The sequence below is a fragment of the Lontra canadensis genome, unplaced genomic scaffold, assembly GCF_010015895.1.
Source record: "Lontra canadensis isolate GAN:19392208 unplaced genomic scaffold, GSC_riverotter_1.0 scaffold28, whole genome shotgun sequence".
Taxonomy (NCBI): Eukaryota; Metazoa; Chordata; class Mammalia; order Carnivora; family Mustelidae; genus Lontra; species Lontra canadensis.
Genome location: NW_022631022.1, coordinates 3,379,998 through 3,401,930, shown reverse-complemented (window position 1 = coordinate 3,401,930; position 21,933 = coordinate 3,379,998). Strand labels below are relative to the sequence as shown.

Genomic DNA, 21,933 nt, shown 5'->3' with positions numbered 1-21,933 from the left:
TTTTCTTCCTAACCAAATCTGTCTCTTTTTCCTTTTTTTTTTTTTTAAGTTTATCTACTTATTTTTTAGTAATCTCTACATCCAATGTGGGGGCTTGAACTCATGACCCCGAAGATCAAATGTCACACACTCTTCCACCCAGCCAGCCAGGAGTCCCTCTTTGTTCTTTAAATGTTAGTTTTGTTTAAAATATCACACCTAAGCCACCACCTGGTTTCACTTGCATTATTGCATTAGCTTCTTAATTGTCCTTTTCACTATCCACTGGGTTCCCACCCAATTTATTCTCCATAGACTAGAAATCCTGATAAGACATATATTCCATCATGTCTCTCTCCTGCTTAAGAATCCCCCAGATGGGAGCACCTGCGTGGCTCAGTGGGTTAAAGCCTCTGCCTTCGACTAAGGTCATGATCCCAGGGTTCTGGGATGGAGCCCGGCATTGGGATCTCTGCTCAGCGGGGAGCCTGCCTCTCTGTCCCCCTCTGCCTGCCTCTCTGCCTACTTGTGATCTTTGTCTGTCAAATAAATAAAATCTTAAAAAAAAAAAAAAGAATCCCCCAGATGTTTCCCACTGCACTGAGAATTCCATCCAAAAAACCTGGCAGCACCTGTTAGATGGTATGATTTAGTCCCCGCCTGCTTCTCTGAGGCCATTTCACTCCACACTCCACCTTTTCTCTTTGAATCCTGTCTTCCCTGGCCTTTCAGTTACTCAAAAATGCTAGACTCTTCACTTCAGGGTCTTCCTACAAACTTTAAAGTTTGTTTGTTTTCTCCCCCACTCATATTCTGGCTAAATTCTCAACTTAGTGCCATTTCCTCTGAAGCCTTCCTTATTTTTAAACTTCTCTGGCCCTGAGGTCCCTTAGACTTTGTTCCCAGACACATTCTCCACTCTCTCTCCTGGTCACAATGCACTTTAAGTACCTTCTCCCTATAGTCTGGTCTGCCTCTCAGCAGAAGCCTCCAGAAATAAACCTTTTAACATCCAGGTTCTCCCTCCATCAGTCCATCCTAATTCCAATTATTTACTCATTTATATTTGTTTTCAAGTTGCTTTCCCCCCCTTCCTATTACTGTTCTAGTCTCCAATCCTTCTTGGGTTTCTGAATTCTCCCTGGGCATCAACTCTGGGGCTACACAGAAAGTGATAGTTTTCTGAGGGCACCCAACATATACAGACTGTCCAGAGCTTTGCACCCAGAGAGGACCAAAAAGGACAGATCCTAAGAACTCAGATGTTTCCAGAAAACTTCAAAAAATTGGCAAAGGAAGTTACTATCAGGTCTGTCTTCAAAGAGTCAGAGGAAAAGGGCTCTTAGTCTCATGAAATGGCAAATTCCTTTAAGGTATCACTAAACAGTACCTATATAATAATCTTCAAGCAGTTCTAATAGAGGAGGAGTAAAATTTTGCATGGGGGTTAGGGTCAGGAAAGAAGTATTTGTAAATTTGGCTCTGGCTGGGGAAGGGGTGCAAGGATGAGGAAATTCACAGCACCACTCAGGGGGCACGTGATGCTTGTTTTGGCTAGAGCAAAGTGAATGACAGATTGCTGAGATAAAAGAAAACCCTTTTATACTTTCCCTCTCTCACCATTATTTTAGGGGGTCAGGACATTATTTTATTTTTTTTAAAGATTTTTATTTATTTACTTGAAAGAGAGAGAGAGACAGAGAGCATGAGAGGGGAGAAGGTCAGAGGGAGAAGCAGACTCCCCATGGAGCTGGGAGCCTGATGTGGGACTCAATCCTGGGACTCTGGGATCATGACCTGAGACGAAGGCAGTCACTTAACCATCCGAACAACCCAGGCACCCAGGACATTTATTCTAAAGTTTAACTAAATTTGACTTTTCTGTAAAATGTGCTCAGAAAAGGTTAACCATTTTAGATAATGAGTACATAAAAAATACTACCCCTTACCTAGTATTTCCATTCTGTAAGATGCTTGCCATCTCACCCACACATATCATTGCTTCTGGATTCTACAAGCTCTCTTTTGGCATCAAGACTGACAAGTCCCAGTGACACAGGTCACCATTGGTCAGAAGGTACCTGATATCCCTTGAGATTCCCAGTTAGGGATGGCTGCTCTAAGCCCTCTACTTCCCTCACTAACTCTTACTCTTTCCCACCTGCTAATGAACTTGTTGGGAAGCCAGCACCGCAGGGAGTGCCCTTGTTCTCTATTCATGTTCCATATGGTCTGGCTGAGCGACTTGTAACAGGGCACATAAGCTTATTACATACTGTCATCATTTTGAGGGGCGCCTGGGTCGATTGAGGGTCTGACTCTCTCGGTTTCAGCTCAGGTCATGAGCTCAGGGTCCTGGGATCAAGCCCTGTGTCCTGTTTCATGTTCATTTGGGAGTCTATTTCCCTCCCTCTCCCTCTGCCCCTCTGTGAGATCTTTCTCTTTCAAATAAGTAAATAAATCTTTAAAAATCTAAAAAAAAGAAAGAAAGAAAGAAAGAAAGAAAGAAAGCCAACCAAAGTGTTGACTAGCGCTAAATAACCAGATATGTTTTTGTTAAGACAGTATACAATCCCCTAAAAACTATGGCTGATTACAAATTCTCTCTTTAACTGGGAGTGGGTTTACTTAAGCAGGGCACCCACGTTAGGTACCACTCAACATCAGAGAACTTAAATATGTATCATTGTCACTTTCATCAACTTATTCACATTATAACTTTTCAGACAAAATGCCTAAACTCTGCTCCAATCTCTCAATGTCTAACAGCTACCCCTTTCTTCTTTCCTTTCTATCAGGGGTTATTCCTGCCCTTTCCTGAGACTTAGAAGTGGCAACTTAAAGGGAGCCCAGCACAATCACTGGGAGAAGGAGATGACCAATCAAAATAGTCTGGGGCCTCTTGAAATAGATAGCTACCTTACATCCCTTCTGAAATGATAGCAGTCCCTAACTCATAGGGCTTTTGGGAGAATTACAGGAGGTTATACTTGGGAATTACTTGCTACAGTGTCAGACACACAGTAGGCTTCAAAAAATGTTAGCTTTTATCATTTATCATTACTATTACTAATATGACCAAAGTATCTATTACATTAAATTAAAAAAACCAAAGAAAGAATTCTTCTAATACATTAATATAATATTAAAATAATAATAAATAATATTAAAATAATACTAAAGACTACCGATACAAAATACTTTGAAAATAATATCATGACATACAAACATTACATGTAGATATTACAGTAGATTACCTATATCAATGTTTTCTCTTCCCAGGGCTACAAGCGAGAGAAATAGTATTTCTCTATACAAACTCCTAGGGGGGGAAAGGAGTGGAGAAGATATTACTATTCATATAATCTCTATATTCTGTACAAAAATACTGATGCTAATAAAAGCATGAAGTAATCAAACAAATTACTAAGCCAAAAATATGTATCTGTTTAGAGGAACAATATATTCATTTAAGACAGACTTACCTCTGTCTTTTAAAATGAGGACATTTATTCAATGTCTCTAAAATTTGACTCATTGGTCCATAAACATCATTCATTTTAATGCTCTTTACCATATTTTTCAATAGTTCCTGGTTAAATGAATTATCACCTTTTTGCAATAAATGGACCATTGGATACTTTTGGGCTGTGAAAGAACAAAAGAACAGATGAAGGGAAATATTCTATGTATAAAGGACAAAAAATTAAGCAGCAACTGATAGTTATTCAAGAAGTTACAAAGCACTAAAAGCAAATTAAGGGCAATAGATAAAGGAACAGAAATCTAAGAATGAGAAAGGAAAAAAGGGAAAAAAATAAGACACATAATGATGAAAATAGGCTTAAAGTTTTCTGTGGCCTCAAACAGACAAAAACTAAAAATGCAGTTTTCCTTAAGACAGCCCGTGGAGGAAATTCTCAATCAGCAGCCTGGGATGGGAACAAATAAATATGTAAAAAGAAGAAACTAGGACAAGCAATGGGCTAAAAGCGAACTCCACAAAACATAACCCCCTCCAGCACATACACAGCACCACTCAAAACAAAACAAAACAAAAAAACCCGCAAAAAACCCCTTGGCCTCCATGGCAGATAGCACTAAAAACATCAAACTTAACACTCACTCTCAAACAAAAGAGTACGATTTTGACCTGTAAGACAAAAAGTAGTAAAGTAAAATAGAAGTTAGTTACACATGAGTTTACTATTGCTAAATAAAGCAAGCAGAGATTACTCTTACACAAATGAAGTCAGCATTCTATGAGAGCACTCACTGTGGGCATTCCAGAGGATGTACAAGGGTTGTCCCGGATCTTGATGTAATTTCATATTGTCCCATAACATTTGTATTAAAACATATTTACTATCCTCAGACATACAGTGGCGAGGAATCTGTGTTAAAGAACAAAGAGATATTCATTAATGATCCTTACCTGGTAAGATTTTGTGAATATCTTATAAAGATCCTTATAAATATTTTTTAGGATATATGTGTGCAAGAGAGAAAGGAGAACAGAAAATGACTGGTTTGTATGCATTTTATCTCTACTGAAGGAAGATGGGCTGAATTGAGAAGCTAATGATCTCTGAAGTAGATTTTTTTTTTTTAAGATTTTATTCATTTATTTGAAAGAGAGAGAGAGCACAAGCAGGGGGAGTGCCAGAGGGAGAGGGAGAAGCAGACTCCCTGCGTGCAGAGCAGAGAGCTCGATGCGGGGGTCAGTCCCAGGACCCTGGGATCATAACCCAAGCTGAAGGCAGACACGTTACCACCAACTGAGCCACCCAGGTGCCCCCTCTGAAGTAGCAGGTTTAATCAAATACTTAGATCAGTAAAAAGGGCACCATGAATCCAGGAGCCTCATTCTACATCAGACCAAGACCCTACCCTAGATAACTCACTGAGTTAACCTCTTGGTCAAACATGGGTCATGTGAGGAAAATCCAAACCGATACACAATCACAGACATGAGTACAAGTAGGCACAAAAAGTTCCTGAACTTGGAGATGTTGCAATTTAGTGGTGGTGATACATATGAAGAAATAAACACCTTTATAGAACAATGGATCAAAAATACAAGTAAACATAACAACCTATCTAGATGTTAAGCAAAAACTCAGAGAAAAGGACTGAGGAGAGTGGTAGCACATGACTGAGCTGGGAATTACAGATATCCTCCTAAAAATGTGTAAGGCTTGTTTTGAAAGAGGTATGAGACACGAGTGGGGCCAAAGCACAAACTCTTCTCATTAAAGTCACTGACAGTTTCTTCTTGAGATTATAACCAAAACACAGCCCATTTTGTGTCAATTTTACAAGAAGGCTACAAAACATGATTTTATCTTACTGCTAGGCTGTAAGAAGAAAAACTATCTGTAAGTGCAAAGAAAATAATTTTATTGATCTAATGATTCAAATGGTTATTTTAAAAACTTAGCATAAAAATTACTTTTTTGTCATTTAGAATATGCAAATATTACAATGGTGACAGTAGCATTGCCTTTTAGTTAATTTTTATTTTCATACCTTTGAATACTTGTTACAATGCTCGGAAGAAAGAATCAGTCCGGGTAAGTTACTGGGTAAGTCAAGACGTCTAAAATACCACACCAGGTTCCAAAACACAATTGGATGGTGGTCCACAAAGTCTGCCACTGTTATTGCACGGTCGCCTTCATTTTCCAGTAAGCTTTCAAGCTCCTTCCACACCACTAAAGGACTAAGATATGGAACAGTGATAGGATCTGGACTGGGGAGGTGCCACTCTAATCCTAAAGAATCCTGTTGAATAAATAAAAAAACCATAAATGGAAAATACAAGATTGATTATACCAAATCAATTTTTAAAATTCCTGTCAACGATTTCCATATAAATAGAAAATACTAGAATTGTATCATGGCCCTAGAAACTCTTCTTGATGCATTATAATATCGAAGCTAATAAGACTATATAGGACAACGGGAACAGAATCAAATGTAAATCATCAATGTCCAAATTTTAAAAAACACCAAAATACATACAGTAGCTCCTTGTAAAGTAGTTGGCAGGCTGCCTGTAGGAATGAGCTTCTGGCCTCTAGTGTCTTCCTTATCCAAGGGGCCGTAAGTACTAACACTCCTGGCCATTGGAAATATTGGACATTTTGACACAGCTGTTTTTGATCTATCAGCAGGGATCTGAATGCTTCGGGCACACGTATTTTCCAGCAGTTTAGATTTGCTTGGGCATTGAAAAAAGGAAAAAAAAGCATATCATTGTCTAGATTTACTTTATTTCATCCAGAACATCCAGCTCTTTAGACTCAGAGCTGGATGCATACCAAAGTAAATCAAATGAAGATGTTCATCAGAAGTTGGCTGGGGAACAGGATATATTTTTAAGTAGTCTAATCATGTTAAATTTCCTATTTATCCAGTGAACTTTAAGTATTCCAAAGTCATTCATTTATCAAAACAGTTAATGGACAACTTTTTTTTTTTTAATAATTTTATTTTTTATAAACATATATATATATATATTTTTTCCCCCAGGGGTACAGGTCTGTGAATCTCCACGTTTACAAACTTCACAGCACTCACCATAGCACATACCCTACCCAATGTCCATAACCCCCCGCCAACCCCCCTCTGCCCAGCAACCCTCAGTTTGTTTTGTGAGATTAAGAGTCACTTATGGTTTGAATGGACAACTTTTATATGTCAGGAACTCCAGTAGGCCCAGAGGATAAAAAGCAGAGAAAATAGGCACCTCTTCCTTCAGGAGTCACAAGCTAGTGGACCCAGCCAGAGAAAGGGCTCCACTAAACCTACCATCACACAGATTTACAGCTGTGCTGCCTAGGCACTCAGGATCAAACAGGTAGGACATGCCAGCTGGCCTGTACCTCGGATGTTTTCCTGCACATGCAGTTACCATTATGACTTCACCTACCCCGTTATGAATGTGGTGTCTCTGGCACTTCTCCAAAATGGAGTTTTCTGTATTTGTTTTAAGTGTAAATTCACTTATACTAGGCTTACTGTAAAGTCTTACTTTGATTTTACAGTTCCTCTATAACCTTTAAATGCCTTCTCAGATTATTAAATATTCCAAAGTAGAAGTAAGTTAGGACTGACTTAAGTTCTAAAGAGACAGGGATGAGAAAAAGATGTTCACGGTGAACTTCAAGTGTTCTATAGAATATTTACTTTTTTTTTTTTTTTTAAAGTAGGTTCCACATTCAACGTGGGGCTTGAACTCATGACCCTGAGATCAAGAGTCACATGCTCTACCCAATGAGCCAGTCCAGGTGTTCCAGGTGTTATTTTTACTTTTAAAACAGTAGAAAACATTATCCTGTAAGAATTATACAGCTTAAACTCTCAGGATTCATAAAGCATAAACTGTAACTGTTTAAACATTTAGGTTATTAGAGAATTTTAATACGGTTTTAATTAGGGGAAAGAACTTAAGATTATAAGTCTATTATACATGGAAATTTGAGAGAGCATGTGTGCGTGCAAGCAAGGCAGAGGGAAAGGCAGAGAGAGAATCACAAGCAGACTCCACGGCCCAGTGCAGAGCCTGATGTGGGGCTCGACCCTATGACACTGAGATCATGGGCTCAGCCGAAATCAAGAATCGGAAGCTTAACCGACTGAGCCACCTGGGTGAGACTAGAAATTTTAAATGGTCAGCTGATTTTTCTGTCATTTTCAGAAGCATGTGCAATACATGTTAAAATATCGTTCCACAGAATTATAATTACCTATTGAGATCAAAATTCCCTTGAACAGAAATAACAGATGTGTCAAGACCAGATGCTGATGTTGAGATACAAGACTGCCTTGTCTGAGTTGAAAAAGAGGATGGAAAATGCATATTTTCTGTAGATGGGCTTGACTTCAGAAAGTATCTGCAATGTGAATTAAAGGAAGTTTTTGAGAAAAGAGATATTCTAGTAAATACGATCCTTAAACATGAAGGAAAAAGAAAGCACAAATCATTACCTTCCAGGCCGTCTTAAATCTCTTATTTCAATATTCAGAAAGGGCAAGAAAAGATTGCCACAAAATGGGCATGTAGTATTGAGATTTGAATCATCTGCTGTCCAGCCAGCCATGATTTCCTCATCATGGACAAGACAATCACATGTTCTACACCGAGAGCAACTTGAGATAAGAACCTATGGGAGAAAACAACACTTTACATAAGTGAGTCTGTTGGAGATACTATGAATTAAAAACAACTTCAATCCATAAGTCTATTAGAAAACTGTAAGTCAGAAGGATTCAGAATTTACAAGCAAACAAATAAACAAAAATAGATTACACTCAGCTAAATTGATCTCAAAATTTTTACCTGAAAGGGAACCTTGCACTTAAGAAAGGGAACCTTACTATTATAATTACTACAAAACCTGCCATGGTTTTATTAGTGAAAAAGCAAATCCAAGCATTAATTTACTAATACCCAAAATAGGTATTTGTAATTACATATTATGGGTCTGTGTGCTACTCATAGTGTGGTCACCAGACAAATGTGGGTCTGCAAACTCTTTTTGATTTGTGTTAAGTAAAGAAATTGAGAAGAGGACTTAGAAACCCTTAAAGAAATTGGTCATTGCTGCAATATCTAAGTTTGTGATCAATACACATTTTCACAAGAGTATAAACCATGACAGATTGGAAATTAAAAATCCCAACAAAACCCTGGTCTGTCACTAAAGATAGTTTAAGAAGTGTTGCTATAGATAAGTGTAAATGCTGTCATTACATGAATAAAATACAGAAATTCCTGAAGCCATGAGAAACCTGGGTCAATTGTAATATCTGTGCTCATAGTTATTTCCCAGCTACATGCAAATCTATTTTCCAAATTTAGGCAAACTGGTCTTGAAGAAGCAACAACACTCACAAATGTATTTGGAAGCAATTTCTTTTTCTTTTCTTTTTTTTTTTTTAAGATTTTATTTATTTGACAGAGAGAGACAAAGTGAGAGAGGGAACACAAACAGGGGGAGTGGGAAAGGGAAAAGCAGAGGGAGTGGAAGAGGGAAAAGCAGGCTCCCTTCGGAGCAGGGAGCCTGATACAGGGCCCTATCCCAGGCACTCTGGGATCATGACCTGAGCCAGAGGTAGACGCTTAATGACTGAGCCACCTAGGCGCCCCTGGAAGCAATTTCTATACAAAAGTTAGGGAAAACTTTTAAACTGTAAAAACATAACTTTTTCATTGTGAGAAAAAGAGACACACAGCAGCATCTCCAGCAGATAACCACATCAAACTGACACAAGAAATGAAAAACATGATGGGGAATGGGGACATAAATGCCAGAACACTCCATGTCCTCTCATCACAAAAGTGTGCCTGCATAGCAGAATTGGTTTTTAAGAGGTTCAAATGTGAAATAAAAGTTCAAAAAGAACACAGAGATAATAAGGGAAACTAGAAATACTGAAAATGGAAATGCTTTTGTACTGATAAATCCCAGAAGAAGCATGGGACTTTCCTAAACAGAGATGAAGTAGTATGACTTCAGTATTCTGAAATACTGGAGATTTTAAATTTATTCAGTTACAATATACATTCTGACATTTTTAGATGCTACATATTGAACTTTTTATTACTTTGCCCCTGACCGTGAATACTTAGGGAACGTAAGTTCTAGGAGTAGTGTAAGTAATAAAGGAAGATGCTCTTTGGATTAAAACCGTACCTCCATTGCATAGTTCTGGAAGATATTTGTATTACTTGTGTTGCAGGAAGATGCCACTTCTGCTTTCCCAGGTAAGGCAAACTTTGACAGGGATCCTGTTCATTATTAGAAAACAAAGAGCAAAACCATTACAATTAATGAGAAAGGATATGAAAATCTTTTTTTTTTTAAGATTTTATTTATTTATTTGACAGAGATCACAAGTAGACAGAGAGGCAGGCAGAGAGAGTAGAGGAAGCAGGCTCCCTGCTGGGCAGAGAGCCCAATGTGGCTCGATCCCAGGACCTGGGATCATGACCTGAGCCGACGGCAGAGGCTTTAACCCAACTGAGCCACCCAGGCGCCCCATGAAAATCTTTTCTACCTCCGTAAATTCTCTGATAAAATGTCCAACTGTTCTACTCAAAATAGCAAAGGTAATTTAGGGGAAAAACAAAAAAGGCATGCATTTTTGTTCTGAGTACAAACTCAAGGAAATGTGCTCTGATTCTATGACTTCCCACATGCGAGGGGGCGGGGAGCCCTAGCCTCATTACTCACTTATGAAGTAGTCTGTGGGTACAGGCTACTCACTTATGAAGTACTTTGTGGGTACAGGCTACAAGGCATTCCAGTTATTTTTAATTACTAATTTGCAGTTTCTCTTTTTCCATGTTTAAAATATAAGAATGTATTTAGTTCTAAGGTCTAAAACATATAAAATAGCTAATTTCAGTTCCAATCATAAAAAGATTTACTGGCAATTCTCTGTGTTCTCACGATCTTTTAAGATGTGGTACAGTAATCTTGTTCTGAAACATGAGGAAAGAATTTCCAGATATATTCTTAAGAGTAATGGATATTAGTAGGTATTAAAACGACGGCAACAACAAAAAGTAAGGGGAGTTCTGTGGTCAAATCGATTGTTGACAGTGGCTATATCTTGTTAATAAAACTGGGAGGTAACCTACACTTTTTTTTTCTCTTTTTTCTCAGTAGTTACTAAATGTTACGAATGAACACTTATATTTTTTTAAAGTAAGGGTAAAAAAAGTAAGTAATGGGATAAACTGCCAGTTCACAAGAAATAAAGAAGACAGGAAAAAGCATGCTAAACACCAATGCATGTGGGAAACAAGGCAGAAGAAAAATTACCAAATTTCCTTACTACTTGCAGCCCATTGACAAGTCCTTGAGGTGGGCAGAGTGACATTCCTCTAGGGACTCAACTTCCTGGATGGTGACACTTTGCTAGGGCAAATCCCACCCGACCTCCCAGCCCCTCACCCCATCCTGTAAGTCTACATTAACATATAAAAATTCCTTTGGAAACTTCCTTTATCTCTCCCCCCGCCCCCAAATACATGTTGGCAATTATCCCCCAAGTATATGACCCACTGATACACATCTGAAGGGTCTCACTGAGTAAGGGACAGGAGGGGCTAGGTAGGGAGAGATAGGCAGGGGGCTATGTGATCAGGCTCACAGTAATCCCAGAAATGCTGAGGCATAAGGAAACCAGAGATAAGGGAACAAACCAGACCACCCTGCCCTGGGCATCAGAGGTGAGGTCTTTAATGGCAGTCACATTGTGACCAAGAATAACCAGAGCCCAAAGAAGAAGTAAGCCATTAAAGATGTTATCACCAGTCCTTATTCAAACCAAGATGTCACAAGAATGTTAAGGCATGTTAGCAGAGGCCCATACTGGCAAACCTGGTGGGACCCATCTCATTCCCGAGAGCTTTTTTTGTATACCCGCTTAATAAAACTTTTTATCACTTTAGTCACTCCCCTTTGTCCACAATTCATTCTTCAACTCGTGAGAAAGGAACCTAGCTCTCCCTCTTCACAATCATAGGGATGCAATCAGCATGATCCGGACTAATGCCCTGATTGCTTCAGTAAATAAATGACAATGGGAAAAGAAGATAGCTCTAAAGGACCATCACTTGTTCTAGGCCGGCTTCACAGATGGGTTGAGAGGGACAGAGAGGGCTGAAGCCTCCATCAACCTGTAATCTGCTTACAGCTGGTGGAACTGCAGTACCTTCCCTGGATGGTTCCCCACAACCCTCTAATCCTTCTCTGCTAAAGCTAGTTCAGAATTGCTTTCTTGTACCTTCTATCAGCCTTGACTAATGAAATCATTTATGTGGGGAGCCTCCCTTTCACATCTAATCAATCTGGAGCACAGAATATTCACTTTAATAAATAAGAATCAGGTTATGAGGTTTATTTCTTAGCACAACAAATTGTTCTTGTAAGTTAAAAAAAGGGGTGAGGGAGCTAATCACCTGATTTCTTCATGAATGGATGACAAGAGGGAAAAAAAGAGAGAACAAAGAGGAAGTTAACAGACATATTAGCCAAATGCAACAAGTGGACCTTATCAGGATCCCAATTGAATAAACCACCTATAAAAGGAGCTTTATGAGATAACTGTGAAAATTTAAATATTTGATATGAAATTTTATATTGATCAAAACATTAAAAAATGTAATAGCATTACAATTATGTTTTAAAAATATGAATGCTTCACAAAGGATATATACTGTACATGTTCCAAACAGAACATGCTAACACATAGTGTTAGAAGAGAATGTTTATCTGTGAAGGGGCAGTGACCAGATGTGTGCATGAGAGGAGGTTCTGGATATTGTCAGCATTCCGTTTTTTGATCTAAGTGCTGGTTACTCAGATGTCCTCAATTTCTGAAATGTATTTACATACATAAAAGTGTACACATTACATGCATAACATTAATAAAATTAAAAGTAAGTTTCTCAAATACATAATTTTTTAAAAATGTTAAAATTTTTTTTGACAAGGAAAACCACTGACCCGCAATGGCATCACTCAGGCTGAGTTCCCAACAGTGGCTTAACACCTAATCTAACTGCAGTTTCAACTTGCTCAGAGTGTGGTCTTCATCAGTCAGTCAGGAATTTTCTGGCCAGTGCCTGGGAGTCTGCCACATGCATCCCTCCATCATGCAAAGGAAGATGAAGCAATCTGCATGAGAAGGCCCCCTGCATTTCCCCCTAAGGGAAAGTGATTTTGCCTGGAATATCTTTCTCTTTTGCTAATAACTTTCTTACCTCACCCTTCTTCTATAAAAACCTTCCATTTTGTACAGTTCTTGGAGCTCCCCTCTACTTGCTAGATGGGATGCTGCCTGTTTCATCAATTGTTAATAAAGCTAGTTAGATCTTCAAATTTATTTGGTTGAATTCCATTTTTTTAAACAATATAAAACATTAAAGTCCTTATATTTTAGAGCTACATATGGAAGTATTGATGAATAAAATTATATGCTGTCTGGTATTTGCTTTAAAATAATCCACTGGGCAAGGAAAAAATAGTGGGACTATAGGAGAGGGAAAGATTAAACAAGATTGGCCGTTTGTTGATAACTGTTGCAACTGGGTAAAGGGTAAATGGGGGTTCACTGGGCTATTCTTTCCACTTCTGTGTACATTTGAAAGTCCCTACAATAAAGGCTTTTTTTTTTTTTTAAAGAGTTTTATTTATTTAATTGACAGAGAGAGATGCAGCAAGAGAGGGAGAATCAGGCTTCCCGCCGAGCAGGGAGCAAGATGCACTGCTAGATCCCAGGACCCCACCCAGGATCATGACCTGAGCTGAAGGTCATGAAGCTTAACGACTGAGCCACCCAGGTGCCCCAATAAAAGCTTTTTGAAAGTACAAAGGTGCACGTCAAAAAATATAGTGAATCCATTCCTCACACCATATCCTAGGATACATTTCAAATGGATTAAATATCTAAATCGGGAGTCAAAGCCACTTGTGTATGGCTACAAGCTAAGAATGGTTTTTACATTTTAAAGTGTTAGAAAAAGAAAACGATAACAAAGAATATATGACAGAGAGGTGTGTGGCCCGCAAAACCTAAAATATTTAAGATACAGTCCTTTACACAGAAAGTTTATTGATCTCAGAAAATGCTAAAAAGAAAACCAAAGAAGTGTCAGAAGAAAACACTGGTGAGCCTAGGGGAGGGGACATCTTTCCTAATATCTCCAAATCCAGAAGCAGGAGGGAAGTACTGATAAATTTGATGACATAAAATAAAAAATTTCTGTGTGGCAACCCCCCCCCCCAAAAAAAAACCCAAACAAACAAACAAACAAACAAACAAAAAAACAATGCACAAAAACTTGACAAAATTGGAGAAAGTATCTGGCAATTATATGAGACTATATATTGCTATATAAAAAGAACTAATAAAACTTTAAAAAAAAAAAGCCAACAAGTGACAAAGGCAGTCCATAGAAAAAGAAATACAAATAGTCCTTAAACATATAAATAGTTACTCAACTTACAAGAGGAATATAAATGAAAACTAAACTGAAATACGTCCTCATTGATCAGGTGGCAAAAATCCCAAAGTCTGCCAACATATTTTGTTGACACGGCCGTGGGGAAATAGGTATTCTTATATACCGCCAGTGGGAATGCTAACTAGTATACACCCCCGGGGAAGGCAACTTTGGCAGCATCACTTCAAGGAAGAATTTGTATCTTTCAAAGATACCCTTGCAAAAATATAATGACATATATGCATCATAGCATTATTTATAATAGTCAAAGACTAGATACTTAATGTCCATCAGTAGGGAAGTGATTAAAATAAACTCTGATATATCCACAGATGATTAACTATGCAACTGTAAAAATGAGTAAGGAACAATGCAATGTGATGGTATGGAATGATCTTTAGGATATATTGTTAAGTGAAAAACACAAAGAATGGGAAGGTACATTACTTTCTGAGTAAGAAGATATCCCTATATTTTTAAAGAAACAACAATGGAAGGATAAATCAAAATGAGTAAAAATGGTTACTTTTAGGCACAGGGAGAAAACAAGATGCAGGGGTGGAGATGGACAGCACAGCTCTCTACAAGTGCCCTGGTTCTTACTGTTTTGACTTTGGAGCCATGTAAATCTTTTGCAAAATTAAAACAAGGAAAAAAGGTAAAGACATGACATATAAATGCAGTAGGACCAAACTGGACAAACCTTCTAAGGAGGCAGAACTTTCCAGGCTTGTTCTGCTGAAATCAATTCCCTTAGTCCCTGAAGTGGCACTGCTCTCTTGGGAGGAAGTGGCTCCTTCCAATTCATGGCAAACATCTTCATCTGTTAAAGAGGTAGATTCAGAATCCTGGGCTCCCACTGAAGAAAGACTGGTACGATCAGAACTTTGATCCTAAGGACATAATTATAAGCTTAATTTCCTTCATATTTAAATTTAATTATTTAAAATGTCACTCCTAAGGCAGAGGAAATGTTTAATCACCCAGATGATCAGTTAATCAACATTAAGTCTACAGAAATAAAACCACCAATTTTACAAGGGCTATTAATTTGGACAAACACGGGTGGGAAATCATTTAGATAGCATTTTTAGTTACATGAAGTAGAGAAACCTTTTGGTTAGATACCCTTGCTGACTTTGAAGCTTTATTTACTGTTCATTTTCCTCCCAGGATGATACCATTAGAACTGCATTTTATTCTTTTAAAATTTCATGTATATTTACATTTTATTATTTTCCATAATAATCTAGGTTTCAAAGACATGTATTTCCAGTTTTCATTCTTGAGAACACCAAACTATAAGTTCAATGTTTTTCTGGTTATACCAACCATACATTAAGAAAATGTAGTCAATATGAATTTTTGTATAAAGAAAAAAAAATTTAAGTATCTATAATTCTACTGCCCAGATAATACAACTTATTTTTTTCTAGTCATGTTGAGTGTGTGTTGAGTTGTTATTTTTAGGATTATGTGAATATCTATATTGGCTTTTCCACTATATCTCATATTTTAAAAAGTGGGTGCTCTAGGAATCATACACATCCAGTCATTTACAGTCTACTTAAAGTTAGTACTGTACCACGTGGTATATAATAACATAACTATAGTGACTATCAGCAGAGTGAATCCCTTTATCACTGTAAGACATGTACATATATTGAATATTCCATAAGATAATGTCATAATTTTTGTTTTGGGCAATTACTTAAGAGGAAAAAAGTAGTCTTTTATATTAACTGACTATTTACCACGTATTCTATTCCTCCTTCATTCCTGCAGGTCCAGTTTTCTCTGTGGTATTATTTTTCTTCAGCCTGAAGAACTTCCTTTAGCCTATCTCACATAACAGGTCTGCTGGCCAGGATTCTCTTCTTTTATCTGAAAATGTTTTTATTTCACCTTTCCCCCTGAAGGATATTTTCACTGGATATAAAATTCTGGGTTGACAGGTCTTTTAACAATTGCATGGTGTTGTTCGCATGTATTCTTTGGTCCATGGATTGTGGTAAAAAATACATGGTTTTTCAAATCCTTATTCCTCTGTGTCATTTTTCTTTAATAGTTTTCAAGTTTTTAAATTTTTTCTTCCCACCAGCCATTTTATTAGCAGATGGGCATTTTCGCTTTTTAGCAGTTTGCTTATGTGTGTGTAGAAGTGGTTTTCCTTGTGTTTATTCTGTCTATAGTTTACTGAGCTTCCTTTATCTGTAAATCTAAATCCTTCACCAAATTTGAGAAGTTATTTCTTATTTACTTGTTTCTCCATTATTTATTTCTTCAGGTATCTTTTCTACCACAATCTTTTCCTCTCATACTTCTGGAACCCCAATTATATGTTATTCCTTTTAATACTGTCCCACAAGTCTCTGAGGTTCCGTTCATTTTGCAAAAGGTTTTTCTCTCTCTGTTCTTCTAATTGGATAACTTCTATTACTCAGTCTTCATGTTCAATGGATTTTTTCCTCTATTTTCTCCATTCTGCTACTGAACCCATCCAATGACTTCAGAGTGTATTTTTTTTAGTTATAAAATGTGCTTTTTAAAAAATAGTTTCTATTTCTTGCTGACAATTCCTTCCTTTTCATTTATTTCAAATGTGTTTTTCTTTAACTTCAGGGAACCTAGTTATGATAGCTACTTCAGAGTTTCTGTCAGGATAATTCCAACATCTGGGTCATCTCAGGGTTGTCTTTCCCTTGAGAACTGGTTTTATCAATTAACCAATTACTTGATAAATCATTCTGGATTTTATTTTGGCACTGTGAATGTTATGCTGTGTGGTTGGGTACTATTATAATATCTTGGAGAACTGATGCTTTTGTTATAGCAGGATTTGTTACTGAGTTATTATGTTCAGTTATATTCAAACTGTAATTTGTGTTTCAATTTTTGTAGACAGTGACTTAATTCTTAGTCACTTCTGTAAGACTCGTCTCTGCTGGTTCACTTCTATCCTATGTTATGTGCAGCTCAAGAGCTAGGCTTGACACTCGTGTGGGCCATTCACAGAATCTGGGAATCCCCTTCTCTCAGATTCCCCTCAAACTCTCCAGCTCTCAGATGTCCACTTCTCTGGCTCCTCTGTCCAGGAACCAGGGGGTTTCTCTTGAATTTTCATCTGCCAGGGCTGTCACACTACACTGTGACTGGAGCCTGCTCTTGGGGTTGAGATGCATGAGAAAAGAAAATGGGGAATTCACATCTGTCTGTGTCCCCCCCACAATCTGCCTGGTTTTTCAGAATCCTCAGATATAGATATATATATATATATATAGATAGATAGATATACTTTTTTTTTTTTTATCTTGTCTGGGGTTTTCAGTTATAATCAGTGGGATGGATGGGCTTCAGCAGCTTTATGTCTCCAGTGGAGCTAGGACTATCGCCCTCACTTTTATTTTGATTTTTTAAAAAGATTTTATTTATTTATTTGACAGACAGAGATCACAAGTAGGCAGAGAGGCAGGCAGAGAGAGAGGGGGAGGCAGGCTCCCTGCTGAGCAGACAGCCCGATGCAGGGCTTGATCCCAGGACCCCGGGATCATGACCTGAGCCGAAGGCAGAGGCTTTAACCCACTGAGCCACCCAGGCTCCCCTATTTTGATTTTTTTTTTTAAGATTTATTCATTTATTTGAGAGAGAGAAAAAGAGAACCCACAACACACACACACACACACACACACACACACACACACACACTCTGACACCCTGCCCCCCATGAGAGGGGCAGAAGGAGAGAATCTTAAGGCAGACTCCCCACTGAGCTCAGAGCCTGATCCCACACTCTGAGATCATGACCAGAGCTGAAACCAAGGGTCCGATGATGCTCAACCGACTGAACCACCCACGTGCCCCTCACCCTCATTTATAAAGATGATATTTGCTGGGTGTAGGAAAATAGGGTGACAGTTATTGTCCTTCAGTGCTCAGAAGGAATCTTTCCAGGGTCTCCTGATAGCAAAGAAAAATTCAGGTGATCCTAGTATTTAAATTAGCAAGAGGCTTCTTTGTTCAGAAGACAAGTGGCAGTTTCTTACTGTTTTTCCATTTGAAGGTAAGATAGCTCTTTTCTCTGACTACTTTTAAGATTTCCTCTTTGTATTCCATTTTCATCTGTCTTAAAATTAGATACATAAGTATGGTTTTCTTTGCATTTATTCTGCTTGACATTTGTAGATCTTCTAAATATGTGAGTTGCCATCTTTAATCACTTCAGAAAAATTTTTGGCAATTCACTTTTTAAATGTTCCTCCTATCTCATTCTGTCCTCTTCTGGAACTCAATTACATCAGTGTTAGACATTTTCACTAAATCCTACATTCATTTTTTAAATTTTCCGTTTGATTTCCAATCTGCTTCAGAGTGGATATTTTCTACTGAGTTTCCATCTAGTTTACGAACTTTCTTTTTCTGTATTTTGTCTGCTGTTAAATCCAACTATTGCATTTTTAATTTCATGTCTTTTTCGGTTCTCAAGTTTATACTTGATTTTTTTAAATAGTTAACTATCTGGTGAAATTTTCTACCTTTGCAGCTGTTTTTCTTCAGCTTTCCCTTGATTTTCTCGAACATATTAGAATTATTTCAAAGCCTCTTGCTAATTTAAATACTAGGATCACCTGAATTTTTCTTTTGTTTTTTAAGTTATGGTCCTGTCTCCGGGTACGGCTATTTTTAATTAAATAATATAAAAAACTATAAGGACTCCAGATGATATTCTGTTCCTCCCGAAAGGACACAGTCTTTCATGTGTCAGATAGTCTGATAGTCCAATCACAGGCTGACCTGAGTCAAGCCTAGGCTGCAGTTTTGGTCAGGTGTAGTCCAACTCTGGTTTGCCAATGCTTCTAAGGCATGACTCTGTAGGACTTCCAACAAAGGACTTGGTGTGGTTACCAAAGCTCTTCCGGCTTCTATCTCCTCCACCCACCCCTAAAATTTATGAACTCTTTGTGACTATTCCCAGCACCACGGAACTGCTGAAAACTCTTCTTTGTCAGAGACTTTCTGCTTACCTTTTTAGTCTCCTGCCTCATGCAGTATCAGTATTTGGAAAAAGTCTTGAAGGAAAAAAACCAGTGTACCTGAGGACCCTCAAGCCTCCATTTTCGTCTGTCCAGTTCCACAAGATCCAATAGTTCTGTGTCCCCCGCCAGCTCTCCTCAGTCCTTTAAGGCAAAACCTGGATTTGCAACCCCTTGCTCTCAACAAATGTCCTCAGGGGGAAGCAGCTGTAGAACTTCGGGCTCATCTCTGCAATTCTGGCTAGAATCTTGCACCTCTACTTTCCGGTTGCTTTAGCAATTCTCTGATTACTTTAAACAGATTTTTTCTATTTCATTTAGCTCTTTGCTCTTGGGAGATGTGTATATAGGTCTATCACAAGCTACTCCATCTGAACTAGGAGGAAAAGTCCTATGTCAGCCAGTAATTTTTGAAGGCATGCTAGACACTACCTGAAAAAAAAAATCTGCATTTTGAAGGAAATAATAAAGCTCAGTAAGCATTTTCATATGACATGATTTTTACTCCAGCTACAAGTCATTTTCTTTTAAAACTATACTTATAGTATGTTTGTAACATAACCTTAATGAATTTGCATTCCTTATTATCTAAGTTCAAGTTGTGATGCTTACAAACTTTATGCGTTCAAAGCGTCTTTTTGGTAAAGTTGTGTTCAAGGAGCATGGTAAAAATGGGACATTTTTGCAAGAAAGGGACTTTGGTGGTGGAGGAAGGCAAAAGGGAAAGTAGAAAACTTACTTTAGATGATGTGGTATACATGGTGAATCTTGAATACCATTTGCTGGCTCTCTCTGCAACTCCTTTCCCAGCAGTGAACATACTATTCCTTAGAACATCTAGTTTAGGTACCAGCAGTGTATCTAGATTAAATGAAGGTGATGAATGAGTTAACACATCTTGAGATTCTTCCCTAAATGGGCAAGAAGGTGAGAAGGCTGGAGAAGACCAGAGTCTGTCCCGTGGTCTCTCCTCAGTTTTTGTATAACTTTTAGATTTGGTAAGTCTCATTGGCCTTGGAGAGTGGGGAGGCAGGCTAGATCTTCTGCATGCCTTGACCAATGTTGGACTTTTCTTACTGGTTGATTTGTCATCACATGCCCGTTGTAAATCGATGCTTGGTGTGCGGCTGGTCAAAGGACTGCTCATGTTATTCATGTACATCACAATCTCTTCGGCTAAGTCACGCCGGGCAGATGGTGTTGAAACGCTTCTGCTATCTTCGTCGTCCTCTTCTTCCTCCTCTTTTTGCTGCTGTTCAGTCTCAGCAACCAAAAGAGAGAGGGGATCAAATCCTGTGGCAACATCCGTTTTTTCAGAAGGTTTTACTGAAAAGCTGCTGCTCATACGCTGAATCCTCTTGGGGTTTTGCGAAGCAGGGTATCCCACTTTTGATCCATCTGTCTCACTGTCTAAGTCTTCCAAATCAAAAATAACAGGAGAATCCACTTTATCTGCCAAACAATGAGAACCATCGAAAGGTGTATCGTCATCACTAGATTCCTTTTCTAGACTGTCTCTTTTTGATCTTAAAGGTGGCTTCCCAATATCAAGACTAGTTGGTCTTGTGCTTTTTGAGATAACGTTTGAAAGGATTTTTGCATCAGCTCCTAGTTTTTCGACCATATCTCCAGGGTTTGCCTCCTGGTTGATTCTATTGAGCATGAGTCCCATCAGCACTCCTCCACTAAGATTGCGGTTTCTGCTTCCCCAGGACAGTCGCTGCTGCAAATTAGGTTCATTGTCACTTTTATGTCTTTTCCTGAAGCACCCACTTTGACTGTTTCCTGTTTCATTTGTACCTTCAAAAGATGATAGCAACAGCAGCTCAGATGTACTTTCTGAAAAACAAGAAGAGTGCTTTTAGTGATGAAAAATGTAATGTGCAGATATATCTTAAATATTTAAAATACTAAAAATGAAAATGATAATAGCAAGTACTCACGGAGTGCCTGCTATTTGACAGACACTATAACTAGGCACTTGACTTACATTATCTACTGTAATCATGCCAACATCCTTATGGGATGAGAGGAAACTGACACTCAGACAGATGAATTAGCTAGCCCAAAGTTACCCAGTCCGTAAGTGATGGAAGTGGGATTCAAATATAAACGGTATGTGCTGAGACATAAGCATGTATTGCTTTTTAAAACTTTTAAATTAAGATTAATATTTACCTTTATTAGAATGGGAGATACAGGCTTTCAGAGAAGAAATACGTCACGGGAATAAAAGGCATAGCAGGGGGAATATGGTCAGTGAGATTGTAATAGCATTGTATGGTGACAGATGGCAGCTACAACTGTGGCGAGGACAGCATACGTAGAGAAAAGCTGAATCACTATTCCGTACGCTGAAACTAATGTAACACTGTCTGTACTCAAAAAAATTTTTAAATGTACCTTTCTTATATTTAATAATAATAATATATTTATATTAATTCCACTAAATTGATTAGACAATGGTTATACAATTGTGGTTAAACTAGATGACCTTTAGATTCTGAATCTTCTACCTATAAAAATGAAAAACAAAACCAAAAACACTAAACCAAACCAAACAAAAGGCAGCTATGTTAGCTTTATCCATATGTAAGGATTATTTTAAAACTCTAAATCTTATGACTATAGATGTGGCTAAATAATTTTACCTTTATTTTATATATGGTTTGCAAATTTATACCAGTTAAATGTGAATGGCTATTTTCTACTCAGAAACCTTTCACTGCTTTTTGCCAAATTACTCAGGAACTAATGCTGAAAGCAGCAAGTCAGATTTCTGATCACTTTAATTGTCCTTATTTTGTGGGGGTCTTCTAAAGCATTAGTCTAGGTATGGTATTGTCAACTATTCTTTTTATATGCTTATCCAGCAGAACTAGTGTGCTATATATAACAAGG

The 21,933-nt window shown here is 38.0% G+C and overlaps 1 protein-coding gene across 14 annotated transcripts in view; it reads right to left on the bottom strand.

Annotated features, from left to right (window-relative positions):
• Window positions 1–21,933, bottom strand: part of DENND4A (DENN domain containing 4A) — a 139,201-nt gene that overhangs the window by 4,695 nt on the left and 112,573 nt on the right. For 9 of the 14 annotated variants that reach the window (XM_032864666.1, XM_032864669.1, XM_032864664.1 and 6 more), the window contains 11 exons: window positions 19,772–20,871; window positions 14,706–14,895; window positions 9,681–9,775; window positions 7,972–8,147; window positions 7,731–7,877; window positions 6,004–6,202; window positions 5,509–5,763; window positions 4,256–4,373; window positions 4,106–4,132; window positions 3,465–3,627; window positions 3,237–3,301 (listed from right to left, as the gene is read on the bottom strand). In XM_032864666.1, coding sequence (XP_032720557.1) covers window positions 3,237–3,301; window positions 3,465–3,627; window positions 4,106–4,132; window positions 4,256–4,373; window positions 5,509–5,763; window positions 6,004–6,202; window positions 7,731–7,877; window positions 7,972–8,147; window positions 9,681–9,775; window positions 14,706–14,895; window positions 19,772–20,871 — 2,535 coding nt within the window. Of the gene's footprint in view, window positions 1–3,236; window positions 3,302–3,464; window positions 3,628–4,105; window positions 4,133–4,255; window positions 4,374–5,508; window positions 5,764–6,003; window positions 6,203–7,730; window positions 7,878–7,971; window positions 8,148–9,680; window positions 9,776–14,705; window positions 14,896–19,771; window positions 20,872–21,933 lie in introns of those variants that run through there. The other 5 variants (XM_032864670.1, XM_032864671.1, XM_032864673.1 and 2 more) reach the window with 3 other exon arrangements.